Source organism: Aptenodytes patagonicus, chromosome 1 (assembly GCF_965638725.1).
Source record: "Aptenodytes patagonicus chromosome 1, bAptPat1.pri.cur, whole genome shotgun sequence".
NCBI lineage: Eukaryota > Metazoa > Chordata > Aves > Sphenisciformes > Spheniscidae > Aptenodytes > Aptenodytes patagonicus.
The window spans coordinates 25,483,819-25,503,537 of NC_134949.1; the positions used below are offsets into that span (position 1 = coordinate 25,483,819).

At 41.9% G+C, this 19,719-nt stretch overlaps 1 protein-coding gene across 4 annotated transcripts in view; it reads left to right on the forward strand.

Annotated features, from left to right (window-relative positions):
- The first annotated feature begins 3,467 nt into the window (after positions 1–3,467).
- The window catches only part of AASS (aminoadipate-semialdehyde synthase), a 32,883-nt gene continuing 16,631 nt past the window's right edge, over positions 3,468–19,719 (forward strand). Inside the window, exons 1-14 of one of the 4 annotated variants that reach the window (XM_076330063.1) lie at positions 3,468–3,492; positions 6,128–6,348; positions 7,506–7,682; positions 8,339–8,423; positions 9,171–9,238; positions 9,352–9,498; positions 10,514–10,592; positions 10,679–10,806; positions 10,973–11,121; positions 12,329–12,451; positions 12,604–12,715; positions 13,245–13,304; positions 13,398–13,465; positions 17,373–17,494. In XM_076330063.1, the coding sequence (XP_076186178.1) occupies positions 6,136–6,348; positions 7,506–7,682; positions 8,339–8,423; positions 9,171–9,238; positions 9,352–9,498; positions 10,514–10,592; positions 10,679–10,806; positions 10,973–11,121; positions 12,329–12,451; positions 12,604–12,715; positions 13,245–13,304; positions 13,398–13,465; positions 17,373–17,494 (1,531 nt within the window). In that variant the 5' untranslated portion in view covers positions 3,468–3,492; positions 6,128–6,135. Of the gene's footprint in view, positions 3,493–3,892; positions 3,961–4,155; positions 4,603–6,127; positions 6,349–7,505; positions 7,683–8,338; positions 8,424–9,170; positions 9,239–9,351; positions 9,499–10,513; positions 10,593–10,678; positions 10,807–10,972; positions 11,122–12,328; positions 12,452–12,603; positions 12,716–13,244; positions 13,305–13,397; positions 13,466–17,372; positions 17,495–19,719 lie in introns of those variants that run through there. The other 3 variants (XM_076330037.1, XM_076330047.1, XM_076330056.1) reach the window with 3 other exon arrangements.

The window sequence follows — 19,719 nt, forward strand, 5'->3', positions numbered from 1 at the left end:
AGTGATATAGATTTTTAGCTAAAAGTGAAGTCTCTTTTATATACACATGAAGGAATCTCAAAATAAAAAGTTCTTTCAAACAGAAATGTTTTGAAAGTAAAATGCTTTGGTGTTAAAAAATGGTTTTAGCCACTGTTTTTTAAAATCCAGTTCTGTGTTTAGATGTCGGCTCCTGCTGAGCTGACGCTTCATTCCTGCTTATATCCAAGCAACATTCTCAAATTAGGAATCAACCTACCCTTCTCATCTACAGGAGCCAGTAGGTGTCTAGATGATATCATGGCCCCCACAAAGGACAGCGGGAACTTGTATAAAGTTTTTCATTACCATCACAGTAGTTAGGGCATTCAGTGGTGACTCAGACATAAGACTCTTCAGTTATAAGTAGTCATTTACACAGTCTCTTCCAATGTAAAAAGCTGAAAGAGGCTCACCTTAGAAACCCCAGTTTTCTAGTGCTTATGCTACAGACACATGCTTTTAAGTCAACGTTTTGAATGACACTGCAACTTTGAAAACAGCCCTCAACTTCCCAGTAGAGTGCTCTAAACATTTGGCTAGTAGCCAAACCGGAGCATGCGAGACAAGGGAGGGTATCTGTGTAACTTTTCCATTGGCAAGGCAGACCTGGCCTGGCAAAGGTGCCCAACTCCTGGGGAGAGTTCACAGCTGACAGCTCTTGGCAAAAGAAGTCAGCTCCTTCCTGAGCAGTGTTAGGTTCAGGCACAGTGCCTTCTGCTGGCATGCTCCGCTGAGTTGCCAGGATGGCTCCCACTCAGTTCCTGTAAATAACCTTCTCCATGCATTTCCTTGTAGCGCGAAGGCTGAGCTCCCAGCTCAGGCCTGGGAACTCCAGTGCAAGACAGAGCATGTTGTGGGTTTCATCCTTCATTTCTCCGGGTTCAGATTCCTATCTGCTAAAGTTAGAAGAGTACTGAGAAATAATTAGGCACTAAACCTATAAGAAACTATTGTAGACAGTCCTGAGATAACATCTTACTCAAAGAAAGAACTTCCCAAAAAATCCAAAACTTAGAAAATAATAATAAACCCCCTGCTTCAAGTAGATTTGGTGAGGTCTACTTACAGCAATAAATTAATCATTGTTTGTTTCTCAATTAATTCAACAAGCAAAGCAGCTCCTAAAATACTTAGATTAATTTAATCAAAGCCAGGCTATGCAGGAGTATAATGAAGGATTCAGCCATGTACTGTATACTAGTTTACAATTTGAAGTGATTTCTATGATGAAGTGACACAGAATGATGAGGGACCATCTGTATTGCATCTTTTTCAGTGTCATGGTTGAATTAAATTCTACAGCCACCAAATAATTACATGCTTTTGCAAGAAGAATGGTCATATTTCACTTGAATTCTGTGAATGAGTAAAGATAAGAACAAGCGACTTTGCACATACCAACAATTCCATTCTTGCCAAAGTCCATATTTGCATTTCATCATAAAATGAAAAAAAGCCCTCTGAAAAATCAGTTCTTATAAGTAGTTTAGAACCACTGAGTGCGAGAACGAGAGAATGGCATAATTCCTGTAATTCACTTTCTGTACTTCAACTGAATCTGCCTCCAATGAAGCAGTTTTGGCAAAGTTTATCAATAAAACAGAAAAGAAAGATACATTTTCTAAAAGGCATGGATATATTTATACTCTGCACATGTAACTTATAGAACTATATGTGCTTTATTAAGCCCACAAAGTGGAAATTAGACATTGAGGTCATACACACAATGCCCTTGTACAATAGCAATATTTCCTAGAGTAAAGTCTTTGGGGCCAAGCAAAAAGCTCATTGTGGTTGAGAGGTATGGTTTCCTCCTCTGACCCCAACCAAGGGATGGGAGCAGCCTGCATTCCATGGTACATTCACAGACCATATCTTGACAACCTGTCTTCTCATCTACACAGTATTTTTTTCTGTTGTTGTTATTATAGCTTTTTCATTTACTTCTATTTGGTTGGAAACGAAGAGCAGTTACTGCCCTTGTTCTCATGGCAGACAGATTCCCAAATCCAGTGCTCTTCGAGTCCTTCTAGCCAGCTCTCCCTTGCTACTTCTTCCCACCTACGGACCCAGCCCCTACCTACTGCAATGGACGTCTTCCCAAGAAGAGCAGAAGAATGGACAGGAGCTTCTGCAGGGCTGGGTGTGCTGTAGACCTCATACCTCAGAGAGATGGGGAAAAGAATGGTCCAGGAGTTACGTGGAGGAGGTAACTTTCTTCTCCAGAAAGGAAAGGAAAGGGATGAAGATCCTGCAGGAATACGAGGCAAACTGGAGAAGGTTCTGGACATTGAGGTCAGGAGTTAGTGAGTGGAGAGAAAGGCTTTGTACGTATACAGTACCTCTAAACCCCACTGATTCTGTCCATTCTGCTGAGGCCAGAATCTCTGCTGATTCATTCTGGGTCTTATTCCCTACCGCTCACCTCCCCGTATAATTTGTGTTACAGTAGCAAACCTGAAGTGCAGGTCAAGCCTTGATGCTGTTTTCCAGCTCTCACGTCCTGCCCTGAGTTAGGAAAATATTTGGCTCTAAACCAGGGAACTGAAGTCACAGGTACTCATCGTCAGTCGAATGCTGCCTCCAGAAGAGGAGGCAGGAGGGGAGGGAAAAGCTCGGGGTTTTCATATTATGAAAAAAGGGCATGTTTTAAAGAAAAGTGAGAAAACTATAAGGAGAAAGTAATCTGTGGAAAGGTACCTCTAAAGCCATGTAGTGGCAGTACCATCAAAATTTAACTCTCTCTTAAGAAGAGGTCAAGTGGTAGTGGCTGGTACAGCTGGAGCAGGCTGCGCCACAGCTCCAACTTCTCCCTCATCACAGCAGGATCTCACTGCGGCACAGTGGGACGTGGAGGAATTCCCCTCAGACCTTTTAGTCCTTGTTGCTCTGCTGAGGGCAGGCACGTTGCCTCATGTTCTCGCACTCTGTAGCAACGTCCTCACATCTGCTAACAGAGGCTGGTAACAGCAACTGCATCTGCCCCGTGGAGAGTCACCGGGGTGTACTTTCCACAGTGCACAGCCTGCCTTTCTCCAAAAGGAAAGCTCTTCTTCACCCCGCAAACCCAGTACGTGACTCTGGCTTTGCTTTGGTTTCTTAGACATAATTTTCATGATTTATAGCTACAGCATCCCATTGTTATTGGTGATAAGCCAGCTTAGCAGTTGAGGCCCGTCATAAAGGACCCAATTCAAGGCCTAAGTTCCAGCTGAAAGTTGGCAACAGCATACGTAGGATAATTTCCTACGTATCATATCCATATCCACATGGATATTGATATCCGTATCAAATGACACGTGTATCATTTTTATTTGCCAGGTGAAGTAACTTTTACCGTGTCCCGTACCACGTTAAAGTCACTTGAAAGGAACAACGTGACTGAACGTACACAAGTAATTTGAGCCGATGTGTTACAGGAAAACGGTCCGAACAGGAGACCGTGGAGAGGACGCGGCTGTGACGGGTCAGGTGCGGCCTGTGCTCGGCCTCGCCCCGGGCACGGCGAGGGGAAGCTCCGGTGCGGGGCGCTGGCGGAGGCCGTTGTACCCGCCTCGGGGGGATCGTTGTGCCGGTGCGCGGAGCCTGCAAGGCGTCGCGTGGGGCCCGCGGGGCTCCCCGCGGCGCAGCGGGCTCCGCAGGCCGCGGCGCTGCCCGCTCCCGCCTGCCCGGGCCGCCGCCGGGCGCCCCTCAGGCGCCGGGGGGGATGTGACGGGGGGGCTGGGCCTTCCAGGAACCGGGGGCGTCGAGGGGGCGTGCCGGCGTCCGCCGTGACGCCGCGGCCGGGGCCCCTCCCCATTGGCGGGCAGCGAAGGGTGTACCCGGAGCGCGGCTCGCGGTTGGCTGCCGCCCTGGGCGTCGGCGGTGCGCTGGACGTTGGCCGGAGGAGGGAGCTGGGCCGAGCGGCCGTGCCTCCCCCGCTGCCCCGCTCGCCCTGAGGTAGGTACGGCGCTGCCCGCCGTCCCGCTGGGGCACCCGGCGGCCCCCGCGGCCGGCGGCGGAGCCCGGCGCTGCCCCTGGCAGCGAGCGCGGCCTGGTGCCCTCCGCGCGGGCAGCGCTGCCGGCAAGGCGGCCGCTCCGCCCCGGCCTCCCGCGGCCGGTGCCGCCCGCTCACAGCGCTTCTCCCCCTGCCCGCCTGCCCGCCCGGCTGCCCGCCTGCCCGCGCCTCCCTGCGCCTCCCTGCCTCTCTTAACGGGGATTTTTTTTTTCCTTCTGCGCGTCGTCCTTCCTCGCGGGAGGCTGGAGGGGCCCTGTGAGCCGCAGGGTCAGGGGGGCGAAACATGCTGGCAGCGCCGGGCGCTTTAGTTTAGCTGGGTCTCAAGTAGTAAGTGGAGGCACAGGTTGCCCGTATAAGTGTATTCAACTCACTCTAGAAATAGGATCATACTCAAATTGTGTGCTGTAATTAAATGCATTGCAGTTATTTTTTTTTGCCTTTGCTATATTGCTCAGCGCTATTTTAGTCTCAGTGAAACTCAAAGTTGTGTGGAACAGCCCCCACAGCATAGGTGACGAAGAACCGATGCCATTTGGCTCCCTCGCTCAGCTGGGGTGCTGAGGAGGCCGGAGAGGATTCATCAGGTCTGCAGGCTTTGAATTCTAAAGTTACTTTCACCTTTATAACAGGATATCAGTATCTCTGTGGCTAAGCCTGAGCATACACAGGGAGGCATGCGTATGAACTTCTGGCCTGCCAGAGGTCACATGGAGTGTTTGCTTACTGCCCTGATTCCCCCTCACATGCTGTAAGTGCAGGGCAGCTCACTCCCTCTTGAAAGCGGCATTTTTCTTCTTGTAGGACTCCTCTGTGTGAGGGAAATTTGCTTCGCTGCAGGCTTGGGTATGAGGTACAGCGCATTGGTATGAACTGCTCTTATCGTTATATTTTAGTGTGCAGTAGCAGTGACATTGTGTGACAAGACTTCCTCTATTTTTGAGAGGTACCGACATGCTCTTTGAGGATCCTCTTAGCATGCTGAAGAGCAGTGTCATAAAATAACTCCAACTTCTGTACAGTAACTTCTGCTGCTGGACAAATCTAGCGATGGTAGGAAGACCACACTTGGAGCTAAAGTAGAGGACTGTGTGCTTCTGTTCATGCCTTCCTTCGTGTGCTAGTTTTTCTGCCTGGAAAACTCCAAGCCTGGAGTTAAATAGGATCTCTTAAGGCTTTAGGCCTATAGAGATTTTACAACATTGAGGCATGAGGACAAACAGGATTTTCCAAGTGATTCGGATACATAGATTCATGTAATTATCAGGTTAAAATTGCTGTGGAAACAAGTTCCCATCTTTGAAGCCTCTATCTTTGAGATCCACATCTTTTAATCACATAAATATCTGAAGTCCTTAGGCTCCTAGTTATTTGGTGCTGGACCTGTGCAGAGCCCTTGCCGTTCACAGCAGGGCTAAGCAGTGGCATACATGCTTCACTGGGAGTGAAGAGGAGGAGAGAGAAAATAAAGGGATAATCCTCTGCAGTGGGAATCTGTCCTAATGAAGCTTTTCCACTTTGCATAAAATTTTGATTAGGAAGAAAACCTGTCGCTCCTGGCCATACATATGCTGACTGCTAAGCAGTAGCTAAGGTCTTGTCCTTATCTTCCATTTTCGGCTTGTGTAAGAATTAGTTATGTAAAAATACTTAGCATTGGTCTTACATATTGGGCTTTCTCTTTTAATCAACCGCTTGCTTTATAGCCTGTGTTCCACTTTCTTCCTGTGTGTTTGTTACTTCTTACTGTTCTTGATGCAAGCTTTGATAAGTGCTTGGTCTTCGCATGTTTATGCTGGCAAATGAATTTAATTGGTATCTTTAAGTTTCCAGCATTCTTTTTAAGCCGTGTAATTAAAAACTTGGTACATTGAACACATTAAAAGCCTTCCTTTACAGTAGTACAAACAATTTGTCCCCACCAAACTGAGATGGAACAAAGTACGCTGAAAGTAAATTCATGTCTCACAAAAGTAGGGTTTTACTAGAGTATAAAGTATCTGGTTTGTGTTTTACAGCAGATGTTAAAGGAGACCAGAACTTTTGCACAAACAATGTTTGAAGCATACATATACATGTATTATTTTACTACTTTGTCTTTGCTGCCATCAGGCTTTACCATGCTCCGAGCCTTTAGTCACACAAATGGTAGGTGTGCATTCCATCACGCTAAGTGTTGGCATCATCGAAAGTCTGTGCTGGCAATCAGGAGAGAAGATGTTAATGCATGGGAAAGAAGAGCACCTCTAGCACCAAAGCATGTTAAGGAATTGACACAGATGGGATACAAGGTCTTGGTACAGCCGTCAAACCGGAGAGCCATCCATGAGAAGGTAAGGTCCCATTTTGAGTTAGATAAGCAAAACCATAGTTCAGTTATTAACCATAGTACAGGAAAAATAATATTCAAAGGATTTACATGAGAAAACATATTATTATTAATTTTGTGTTAAAGGAGGAGTCATTGTGTCCTAGTGGAGAGAAAAAAGAGTAGTTTGTTTAGCCTTTTAATGTAATGTTGGCACACTGGTGGCTTTTTGGAGTTGTTTTTATTGATTTCTTGCCCTTTCATCTGTCTCTGAAGAAGTTCTAGGTGCTCTTGAAGTAGAAACTTGGGAATTCATTTAACATTAGTGTTTTTGTCTTCTGTTTGTATGGAGGCAACACTCTAAAAATAAGCATATTTAAAAAAAAAAGAGGAGGGATGAATCTGGTGAATCCCATTCCTGCTTCAATCCCATTCCTCATGTAAAATGAGAGGTTTTTTTTTTTTTCTTTAATGCTGTGAGCTTCAGGACTGAGAGCTTTTACAGTTCTTGTAGCAGCAGTAATACTCTGCTGTAAGGTATCTGAGCCAACAGATAAAAATTGAAACATAAGTAGGGAATTAGTGATCACTTGCACATATCACCTTTTAATTAAGGCACAGTGCTGGTTTTCACCAACGCAGATCACATTAGGTACACAACTACGATACTGAAAGCTGGAATTTTAATACGTTTTTGAGATAAGGGAGAACAAAAATAAATTTTGATATGGAAAAACATTCTTTTAGAAGTTGCTCTTCAACTTGGACTTAGTCTTATACAATTTTATAAAATCACGTCATCAGTCTTCAGATTAATTTGTCAGATTTCTCTAAACTTATTTCCAAGTATTTCAACACATTACAAAGGACTGTTCATTACTGCAATACTATAAGATACTTTAAATGTTGTAAAATATCCTTTTTGTAGTCTGTGAATTTAAGATGAAGGATTTTAGTAACACATAATTATGTTTTGGCCTTGTATAATAGGATATTAGCATGGAAATTCAGTTTGATATTTGATAGCCCTTTTGATAAAGAGGTTTATGAATGTATCACATGCAGTAACTTGTTTCTGCTTTGTAGAATTACCTGTTTGTCCTCTGTTCTAGCTGCTTATGTGCTGAGATCTGAATATGAAAAAAAACCAGAAAAATTTCCTTTGATTTTTCTCTTTCATAGGATTACATCAAAGCAGGTGGCATTATTCAAGAAGATATTTCCGAGGCTTCTCTGATAGTAGGTGTGAAGAGACCTCCAGAGGACAAATTAATCCCTAAAAAGAACTATGCCTTCTTCTCTCACACTATTAAAGCCCAAGAGGCAAACATGCCCCTTTTGGATGAGATTCTAAGACAGGTAAATTTTGTCATAGTGAAGACAATTGGCTGTTAGCATGGGGTGGAAACTGAACTTAATGATGAAGCGCGATTGAAAGCTTGCTGCATAGTATGATTACTTTCAGCATGCATATTTGTAGATAGCTAATGAGGACTGTTTTCCATATCCTTTCCTGGAGCTGAGTATTTCTTGCTCAGAGGACCTCGTGCTTGCAGTGCTGCTCTGTTTATGTGCGTAAGTCAGATGAGTTGCGAGCATGGTATGCTCAAGAGAGGCTCATGCTGTGTGAGCATGAAGGCTTGTTGGAAAGTTATTAAGCTAGAGTGCGTATTGGTCGTCACAGAGGGAGGCAGCCAGTTCACTCAGAAAGGAGCAGCCTCTTGGCAGAGGATGTGAATAGGTCTGCAGCAGCTGGAGTGGCACGTTGGGGAGCTCTGTGCCAAGAGTGCATGGGCAGCGCATAGACTCTTTAAAACAAGAACCTAATGCAACCTTTAGGTTTTTATTTTTATACTTGCATCTCGTTATGAATTATTTGCCTTCCTCATATATGCCCATCAGCCTCTATCACGAAGGATGACAAAGGCATATGAAAAGGTAGTTCCTAGGAGAGCAACATGCCACTGACTGCATTCACTGAAAATTTTAATACTCAGTTTGCTATGTATTTTCAGGAAATTCGACTGTTTGACTATGAAAAAATGGTTGATCATAAAGGAATGCGAGTTGTGGCCTTTGGAAAGTGGGCTGGTGTAGCAGGTATAGTGCATAACGTAAAGGCAGGCTTGCAACAAGTAACATCTTGTAATACTTCTGGTTGTCTACATTTCCTGAAAGTAGACAAGTTGAGGCTTGCAATGCGTTTTTAACTGCATTTTTAACTCTTGCTTTTAAGAGCTTTTATCCATTCTATTTTGTGCTCCCTGCTTTTGATGAGACTACATGTCAAATAGTCTCGTGGATTCCTAGCAAATCTACTATTTTATGTTGTCTTGAAGTTCCGTTTGTCTATTCAACTAATCTGAGGCAGACTAAATATCAAGAGATCAACTGAATAGGCTTTTGAAAGAAATGGCTGATGTCAGTCCTGCAAGTTTAAACAACATCTGTTTGTCGCTCTGTTATCCATTTACACTGATTTTTGTGAGGCATGGTTCTCATTCCTTTCTACTGAACTTCAACTCTGTTTCTTCAGGAGACTCTCTTTATTATCTTCTTCTTTGGAATCTGGTGATGTGGATGCATCTCATAAAAGGATATCCAAGTATTAAATAGTGCTGAAATGCATAATGTGGGCCGAGAGCAGGTTTAAGGTCATGGCCTGCTATCGAATTTCTCCTTCCCTGGTTTTATGTAGACTTTCTTTAGAAGTAAAGTATTAGTATTAAAACGCGGGCAAAAATATCCAGGATGATTTTAGACTTCAGTCAGTCTCTGCAGTTTCTAACTGTGCATATTCATAATTAACACTGATGGTCTGATTTTTCTTTTTTTTTTTAACAACAGGAATGATCAACATTCTACATGGATTGGGATTACGATTTTTAGCCCTGGGACATCACACTCCCTTCATGGTAAGAGTAGATGTGTATGTATTTTTCTTTAGCAAAATGACATTCAAGCATCTGCTAATTATCTGTATTTGACTATGGAAAATATCCTGATGGTTCTGTGCCTTTGATTTCAGCACATTGGGATGGCACATAACTACAGGAATAGCAGTCAGGCTGTGCAGGCAGTACGGGATGCTGGGTATGAAATTTCACTGGGATTGATGCCAAAGTCAGTTGGGCCCTTAACATTTGTGTTTACAGGCACTGGTAATGTTTCTAAGGTAAGAATTCTGTCTTATAAATTCTGTCTACATAAAATGCTATATTATTTTTAATAGAACTTCTTGGCATTTGATACATATCAGGTTAAATGGGTTGATGGGTTCATTTTGTTTGCTTGGACTTCAGGTTTTCCTTTGCCAGTAAGAATTTTTAAGTACCCTAAACTAATGCCTTTAAGATGAGATCATGCCTGATAAGGCTGACCACGCTAACTTCTTACCACGAAAAATGGATTAAGTCTTACTGTTCCTCTCTCCTTTCCTGTCTGCATGATTTTTGTCTCCCTCTCTCCCCTCTGTTGACTCTGGGCTCACAAGATTTGTTGAATCACCCCATTAAAGTGTGGGGGAAAGAATTATTTTTTCTAGTATTTGCTGAGTTTTTGCATCTGTTTTTATAGCATTGACTTGGCTTACAAGTGCTGGACTTTGGAGCTATTTTCTACGACATAGGGAAAAGGCTTACTGCTAGTTTTGGCAACAAAGATCAGTTAACTAGGCGCCAGTTATAAAGTGAAATCACTGCCTATGTAAATGTGCTTTCTGCACAAAAGGATGGCGTGTCTGAAAGGCCTGTGTTCTATGATCACAGCTCGTTGGGAAAGTCATCTTGAAGTTCTTTGCCTTTAGAACAGCCTGGTTGGTGAGGGAGTGGCTTCAGGGGTCTTCCCTAAAGAGAAACTGCTGCTCAGAGTGGCAGCAAAACCATCTATTGTGGCTGAGTTGAGGCCTCCCAGCTCTGCCATTAGAAATCTAAACCAGACGTTGGACTGTGGGTCAGGTGTACTGCAGTAATGGAGAGTGATGTAAATTCCTTGTACATAGAGCCCAGGCAGCTTTGTTTTGGATAAGCGGGGGTATGTGTGAAACAGTTTGTACATCTCTGAAGATGTTCTCTGGCAGGACTGTCGAGTTGTGCGTGGCATCTTTATATTTGTTTTCACACACCAAATGAGCAGTGTTACACTACCTTTATATTCTCTGCTCATTCTGAATCCTAATTCATGGTTTACAGGGTGCTCAAGAAATGTTCAATGCCCTCCCATGTGAGTTTGTGGAACCACATGAGTTAAAGGAAGTTTCCAGATCTGGAGGTATGCTGTGACAATGAAGTGATTGAAAACACTGGAATCCTTTTTGTCCAAGTATAACAGCTAATTTTTTTTTTTTTTAACCTCAGACCTCAGAAAAGTCTATGGGACAGTGTTAAGTCGTCACCATCATCTTGTAAGGAAACGTGATGGACAATATGATCCAGTAGACTATGATAAACATCCAGAACTTTACACTTCTCGCTTTAGCACCGATGTGAGCATCTCTTCTGTTCTTTTATGAAAGGTTTTCTACAGAGTGTTGGTAGTTACTACACCTTTGCATATCCATCGATTGAGAGAGCATTCATTTAAAACACTAGACCAGGCGCTTTCAACAAGTACTAGATGAGAACATCAGGCATCTGTAACTTCCTTTGCAGATTGCACCCTACACAACTTGTTTAATTAATGGCATATACTGGGAACAACATACTCCTCGCTTGTTAAGTCGACAGGATGCTCAGAAGCTGCTGGTGCCAGTTAGATCTGCTGCTGGTGCAACGGAGGGCTGTCCTGAGTTACCACACAAGTAAGACACCTCAGCTCACTTGAAACAATTCTGTGGCACCATAATGATTAAGTCATAATGTTAGGCAGTTTCACCGCAGTATCTACCAAATGATTCTGTTTCTTACATTGTTCCTCTTGCATGTTGCAAAATGCCCCATTGATTCTGCTTCCGTTCTTCTGTGCTTTGCAGTCTTGTTTTCACAGTTTGGAGTTTTTGAAAACATCACAGTACAATTGATTGACAGGTATTGGCTGTCTTTCTGCAAAGGTAGTTCTGCCATTGATCCTTGTGCAGAATCCAATACAAACAGTGTGACATCTGGGAAATGTACCTACTGCACCATTATTGCTAGAAGTTTCTATGCCTGAGCGGAGTTTGTTGGTTAAGTTCTTCCTACCCTGTCATTTGGCTTGTACAAGTTCAATAACTGTTCTTTAACACCTCTGATTTCTGCAGCAGGTAGTGGGAATGCTTCACAACCCTGAATAGCTTTAAGGATAGAACATGGGGCGCAAAGCCAGTGTTAGTGTCCTTTCACTGAGGGTAGGAGCCACCCTTTCTCTAATAGCCCTGTGTAATAGTTCTCTGGGAGACTGGCCCGGGGATGGATTTGGGGAGGATATGGCAGTGTATCCTGGTGAGGAAGCAGGTCTTTGTCTCTTCTCTGCCCACTCTTGACACCTTTATTTCTCTCACTTGACAAATAAAGAATTTAAGTGTTAACCTTGAGTGGAGCCAGAGGTTGTGAGTTACGCTAATGAATGCTCCACCTGTGCCAGCCGTCTGTGAACTGAAAGGAGGCAGCCACCTCTTTAGGCTTCCCTTTAGGATGATGAAGTTATTCTAGCGCAGGACTGCTCAGTGACAGCTCAGGGGAATTGGTAGATGGATAATGAATGGGAGGTGTTAGAAGTACATGGAGTACGGAGAAAAAATGATGGATGAGTGGATTCTCCTGGTCTTTGAGAAGTTACGCATGAAATACGGATCCTGTTGATGTGAGTGGAAATCTTATGACTACAGTAGGGCCAGATTTCCATTATGTTTCTGGAGGTCATTGTTTTTGTTGACTTCTAAATTGGTTAAGATGAGTGAAACTACAAGCCTGATAGATCTTCTCACGTTTCTTTTATTTCCTGTTCACTTGTGATCTCTTATACCTATGTTCCTTAGTAATTTGGGTAATGCTCTATTCCTTTCCCTTTTTTATTATCTATTGCTTTAGACTTCTGGCAATATGTGACATCTCAGCAGACACTGGAGGATCTATAGAATTTATGACGGAGTGTACAACAATTGACAGTCCATTTTGTATGTATGATGCTGACCAGCATATTATTCATGACAGGTGGGAGAGCCTTTAATTTTTATTGCTTTCCTCCGTAATTTGTACAGTGAAACATTATATTGAAAAATCATGCATTTAAAACACTTCTGAAAGGTGGTACCTTTCAGGTACTGAGGAGAAGTAGTTTAGAAGAGCTATGTTCTCTCTTTCAGTGTTGAGGGCTCTGGGATTCTGATGTGTTCCATTGACAATCTGCCAGCACAGCTTCCTATAGAAGCAACAGAGTACTTTGGCGATATGCTTTTCCCATATATTGAAGAGATGGTAAGGTCTTATGTGTCCAACAAGAAGGTAAAAGACTTGGACTTTGGTCTGCTTGTTTGTTGCTTTTCTGGTCTCCTGTATACATTCAAAAGGAATCTGCTGTAGAACATAACTGACTTTGTACTTAAAAAAAAAAAAAAAAAGCTTTCTAAGTCTTGAGGGAATACTTTCAAAAAGCAACATGTGAATGAGACATTAGTGACTTGGATGCCTTAGGGATTTGTCAAGAACACTTTCTGTAGGCAGGAAACAGGCTCTGGCAGGTAGTTCATTGCTCCTGCACCCTGCAGTAGATGTCTAAATCTGATTTTCTTGGGGGACTCAACAATTGCTCACAATCAGACTGCTGTCTAAATTCCTGTATTTTCATAAAAGTCAAATGACACTGATCAGGGCCAGGAGAATTTCAGCTCTACAAGATACTGGTATTGTTGTGTACATTTAAATGTTGCTTAAGATCTTGATATTTTACTCTGAAAAAAATTATGGGAAATAAAATGACCTGATTTCAAATAACTTATCTCCATAGCTGTTATCAGAAGGCTCAGAACCTCTTGAAAGCCAGAATTACTCATCTATTGTTCGAGATGTAAGTTTTGCAATTTGGCACTCTGCTTGTCTTCCTTTGCTTTAAAATGTACAGGTACAAACAACCCTCAAAATTTGTTTCATATATTTCTAGGCAGTGATTGCATCCAATGGCTCACTGACAGCTAAGTATGAATATATCCAGAAATTGAGGGAGAGCAGGTAATGTATAGGTTCTTAAAGTTTGTTTGGTTCAGGATTTAAAAAAAAACTTGTCTGCATTCTATCTCCCCTTTTGCATTTATTTATTCTTGTGTTTTGGTGGAATACTATATTGCACTGTGTCTAAATGTCTCCTAGCTTGATGATTTCCTCCTTTCTTCATGCACATTGCCTAAATCATTAACATGTGCTGTTAGTAACTTATATTGGAGTTGAGAAAGTGGTCATTTTTCTCTTTCTTATGTTACGAGGACTGTTTTACCAGAGGCAGAAAACAGCCACATGCCAGTATTATTCTGTTACTCCTTGCCCTTTTAAAATGGATATAACATTACAGTCCTTTGAAAGGAATGGCTGAAAGGAAAAGGCTCTCTAATATACCTTGAATCTAGTTTCCTCTAGTATGGCTCAAGTGCTGTGCTGTATAGCATTGTTCTGTGACTGGATGTATTCAGGAGCCTCTGTGAGACTCTCAGACTTTTCATTACATTCCTGCAGCTACAGCTTTAGCTACCACTTCATCCGTACCCTGTCTCGGTAGTTATCAGCCAGTGGTAACACGAAAGAAGTAGCATTGAGTGGATTAAGCTAACAAACGTGTAAATAACCTGGGTATCCCTTCCCTTCTCCTTGCTCCCTATTATTAACAAACACCTATAGTTTACCTGTGAAAAATGTTAATTTGACATTAAGTGGGTACCTCTGGCTTCATGTTCATGGTCAGTGCCAGCTGCGCTATACATCATATAAAAGTTGAAATTGGTCTGACCACAAGCACTGCATGTGCTATGCACTAAAAGCATGGTGAGTTGACTTTTGCATGCCAAACTTCTCCAATTTCCTTTGGAACTTTGGGACTTCTGGTTATGAACTTGTGCATGATGAACTATAGGTGCATTTTCCACCCAAGGTAACATGCTGTTTGCCTCTCAAAGACTTCAGCTCGCAGTGATTTTTGTTGTGTGCTGTTTGGTAGACCACCTCAAGAGGCTGTCTCAGTAACAAATTTTCTTATTCCTCACACAGCACGATGGTCTGGGTTTTTTTGCTTTCTCTGTAATCGCTTGCATGGTCTTGTGCGAACTACCCTGAGAATCTGGAGACTTCATTCCCAAGGGGGTTTTTGCGGGTAGATTTTTGATAACTTCTACTGACTTGTGTGTTGCATGTGATGTTCATTGGTGTTGGTCACTTAGCTGTCAGAAAAGCATGACCTGCTAACAATACCCTGCTTCACTTTGCAAACTTTGGAGATAATGCAAATGAAAGCAGGGATTTTCCTGCTTAAAGTGTGATGGTTTAGCTAGAGATAGGCTCTTGTTTAGAGCCTGTAGTAATTACATGGCTTGTGTTATTACTTTAACAAAGTATTATGCTGTGTCTAGTTTAGTTTCTGAGGGCTCTATTTAGACTAACTGCTCATACCTTTTGGATGTACACGTACATTTCAGACTATAGGATAGCCAGGCTGTATGAGCTGAACTGTCTTGGGGGTCATCAGAATGCAGAAGCAGTTTGATTTACTGAACTTATCTCCATCTTTTCACCTTCACTTGCTTCATACCTGCTACTGGTTCCTCATCCGCAGCTGCAATGGCATACCCCATTAACAATGTGGACCTCTAAGTATTACTGTTATTTGTTCGTAGATTAACATAACTGAATTGTTTAAACTTGTATGTAGAGAATAGGCATAATCTGAAATGTTCTTTTCTGGGACCATATAGATTCTGTTCCCACTCTCGATGGGTCATTTGACAGCTCATGTTTGTGCCTGTCCCAGAGCAGACATGCTATGTTTGATCCAAGTGTGACCTCATTCTAGACACTGGAAAAGTTTGTAATAAATATGATAAGTTTGATTGCAAAATCTAGCTTTCTTTCATATAGGAAGTCTCCCCTTCGTCAACACTGTTGCTCCAAGCTCCTGCATACCACTGTTGCTCCCTGTAAGTAAGGGGAGGAATTCTTTCTCTTCCCTTGCCCATGAGGGTGTAGCTGTGGAAGAATATGTTCTGTTAGAATTGATAGTAGTAGGAGGAAGGTCCTTGGGTTTGTCATACGAAAGGATATGATGGGCTTAGGAGGCTTTCTGTGAATGGATTAAATCATGATTTAACTTTAAAAAAAAATCTGTAAAACTTGTATGAAGATCAAAATGTACAGTAATCTATAGTAATAATTTAGATAGATCAGAGAGGTGATACGTTGGTACATCCCATTCAGATTTAATGAATTGAAAAGAATGACTTTTTAAAAAATTTTAATTAAGCCTGAAAGTGGAGGAAGGGAGGATGGAACATCTGGAATTTTCAAGAGTAATTCAAGCTTTACAAATACTCAGACACAGTTAGTAGGCTGGAATGTGCTTCAGACAGATGATATAGATGTATTTGGTATTGATTTAACTCTCTTCATTCAGGATAGTCTTTCAACGCTATTGCTTGAGGCCTTGTTCCCCCAAATGTACTCAGGTACTTCATGCCACGCTTTAGGTCATGCAATACCACTCTTGTTGTCATGCTATTAGGTATTGCTCTGGCAGGCTGCAACACCATCCTTCATTATTATGGCCATTTTTGAACTGAAAAAAAACAACCGAAAATTGACTTATGGATGCCATGTGGAGCCCTAAAAAGGTCTGAACCAAACATTATTTAGTAGACATGTGGTTAGTCCTCTTCTAAGGACAATAGCTTTAAGCAAAGTGGACATGAGCTTGTCAGCTAGAGGTCAGGATTCTTTCTGTGGCATAATCCGCAATGCAGTATATGCCTGTGTAAACTCTCAGTAGATAAAAGGGAAATCAAGAAACTTGCTTATACGCTTATGAAGTTTCCCATAAGTCTGTATCTTCGAAGGTCCTACCTATTTATTGAAATTTGTTTTCAGGATACGGGATAAGAAAAGCTAAACCTCAGTCTCCATTAATTAGGTTAAACAATAGGGTGATGAACAGCTTCCTTTTCTTCAACAATAAAAAGTGCTTTAAGAATTTTTTTTTTATTTGGTAAGTAGTTTTTATCTGCATAGTGATGATACTTTAGACAAACAGTGTTACAATCCTAATTTTACAACTTAATGCAAATTTAAGCTAAAAGGAAAAATAATTATAAACAACCAAAATGTGTTTTCCTACTGTAATTTATACATTTATGAGGGCATATTTAAACAACTGCTGAACTATGTTATTCTGGTTGGCAAAAAGAAATGCAAAATCTGATGTGAATACATTTTATGTTGAAAGTCAACGGGAGAGCTACTTCTTAAATTTATTTAGGAGAGTAGTAGAAGCTTGGTTGAAACACTCTGTGATGGTTTTCAAATCTGTGTTCTTGTCTGCAAACAGGATTTCTTATTTGAGCATTAACTTTTATTTGACTTTTATTGACTATCATGTTCCTATGATGGACTAATATGAACCTAATATAACTTACCTAAAATATGCTTTCACCAGTGTGGTTTTGTGTACTTTAACAGTTACGCATGATGTAAAGGGAGCAAGGCAGAGCCTGGAATCCCTTTCTGACAGCCCAACATGACATAGACAGCTTGGCGGTCCTCAAATGATCAGGTTACAGTAATTTGGCCATTGGGAAAAAGATAAGGACAACTGAGGAAAAAATTGTTGAACAGCGAGTAGCAGTTGGAGAAGCAGTGGAGATGTTGATGGATTTAATCATGTTTGTATTAGAGGAAAGAAACTAGGAGTTTTGCAGCAGAAGAATGGAAGCAGTACTAGACAGCGATTGCCGAGTCTTGGATTAGATAGCCAGGAACTTGACTCTTGGTCTGAATAGAGCTCTTGGTTTGTAGACTTACTAAAACATACTTATTCTGTTAGCTTTAGCAGCTTACAGTTTCCTTCTTCTGTGTGGTTTTTAATTTTGCCTGCAACACCTCCTAGGGAATACGCTCAGTCACTGAAGATGGGTAATAAGAAGAGGGTTTTGTTGCTCGGCTCTGGCTATGTTTCTGGCCCTGTACTTGAATATCTCACTAGAGATTCCAACGTTGACATCACAGTTGGTATGTAAGACTTTGCTTGTTTTTCATTGAAAAATTACGTCTTATTTAAACCTGCTAGCATGGCAGAACCTTTCTCATAGTAATAAATTGATCTGGTTCTCAGAACAGACAAAGAAAGTCTTTGCTATTATGCACAGCAGAAAAGCATTTTGTAGCTTTCTGAGCATTTTAAGTTTATATAATTTGAAAATGACATAGTCACATGCAAAGTTTACTGTTTGCATGTGTAACCTATAGGGAAATTAGAAGTATTTTTCCTTCTAACCTGCTTTGGGCTTGGGATTGGTTTTGTAGCTAGTCAGTCACTTTTGTTGGTGCTTGGCTGTGTTTTCAGCCTCACACAACAAGAAGATGAAATTGTTTTTATAGACACCTGTATGAATGAAGCCTCTGCCGTTGTTGTAACGAGTACCATGGTGGTAAACCTTTAGACCCTGACCTTCCCATCAGCCCCACATGCCTGCTTGTTTATTCCTTTGTTTTGGTTTTATCTGTAGCGTATTTCAGGCTGGGCATCTCAAAAACACCTTTCTGTACCCTCGATGTTGACTTTACCCTGATTCTGTGATTTCAGATTTAAAACCCAGGCTGCGTTGCCTGCAAGATACTTTGCTGGGAGGCGGTTTCCTTTAAAACTTACCATTGTATTGCTGTTGACTTTTGTTGTTGTTGCTTTGGTTTGTTTTTTTCCCCTCATACTACTTTCATACCTGCCTGCTTTTGCTACCCTTTGTCATGATAACCATAGGACTTTTTAACCCCTGGGAGAAGATTTACTAGGAAGAAGAGGGGAACTCCAAGGAAGCTGCACCCTTGTTATTAGCACTGCCTGATGCGGTGAACAGGGAATGACTACAGCAATGTGCAGTGTCCATCTCCTCATCGGTACGGAGGCTGCATCTAGTCCCTGCAATACAGTAGCAGTAAGGGAAACCAGGTGAACTGCAAGATCTGTTTTGCCAAGCACTGTGCAAACACAGGAGGTGCTTCTTATCTGGGTAGCTTAAAAACATGCAGTTTCTACAGCACACACAAAAAAAAGCTCAGAAGGAAAGAGACACAAAGATGTTACTTGTCTAATATTTGACAGCAGGCAAGGTAGATGAAGAAAGCATAAAATGCACACTGCAGTGCCATATTTGGTTCCCTACTGTTAGGCTACACCACTTTAAATCTGAATGACGAAAATGTTAATAGGGAGACCTTCATGTAATCAACTTTTTTTTTTGTTTGAATTTGTAGACGATTTTGCCTAGCTCTTTTCTCTCAGCACAAGTTGATTAGTAGGGTACGGAGAATCACCCTCTGGCCATGTTTATTTCCCATTGACTTTGGAAAGGCCATAAGGAAATAAGGCCCAAAGTTAGAGGCACAGATGCTTTTAATTCCCCGTAAGCCTGTGCCCCACCTGCTGCCTTCATTGCCCACTCCTTTCTCCTGGCTGTGTTCCCATTGCTGTCCTTGTGCTGGCAGCATGGTGAGCCGGGACAGGAAAACAATTCACTTTCAGTCATATGTGGCAAATACTGGTTGCTTTAACCTGGATCTCTTTTTCAGTTCTGCTTTCCTTATAATGGTAAGTGCTGATGGCAGTAGGAGCAAGATAATAGGAAGGAATAAGTGGAGGCAGGCAGAGACTGGATTTCTCCCTTTTAGTGATAATATCAGCATATACAGGATTGGTAGGACTAAGCCATAGGTAAATATTGAAACCAGTCAGATTGAAGCTGGGGCCTTTTAGTCATATTTGGCCTAAGCAAAAGCTCAATGTTTTTTAACATAACAAAGATAAAATGGTGAATGATGTGAATTGTTTTTGTTTTAAGCTATTAAGCTGCTCTTGGCTATAAATGGGAATTCTGTTAAAATGTACTGAAGCAGAGTTTTGAAAGATTTCTTTTTTAACCAGATTTATGGCTACGAGGAATGAGGGATGGGGTAAGCTTTTCTGGGCATGTGTTTGTTTACTAAATCTGTTAGCGCTGTTGAACCTGCATGTTCATCAAGACCTTAAAACCAGTTAAGGTTTTCCTGTTTCACTTAAACCAAGCACAGCCTGAAAAAGAAAAACAAATTTTCCTCTTTGGACTTTTTGCCCTCCTGGACTTCTAGTCAGCTTCTTGCTTTTCAGTGAAGTAGTATGTGCTTTTGCAGAAATAGCTACTACCATCAAAAACTGATTGAATACTTCACCTCTGCATTTATTTGGCCAGGTTAGAGAAGTG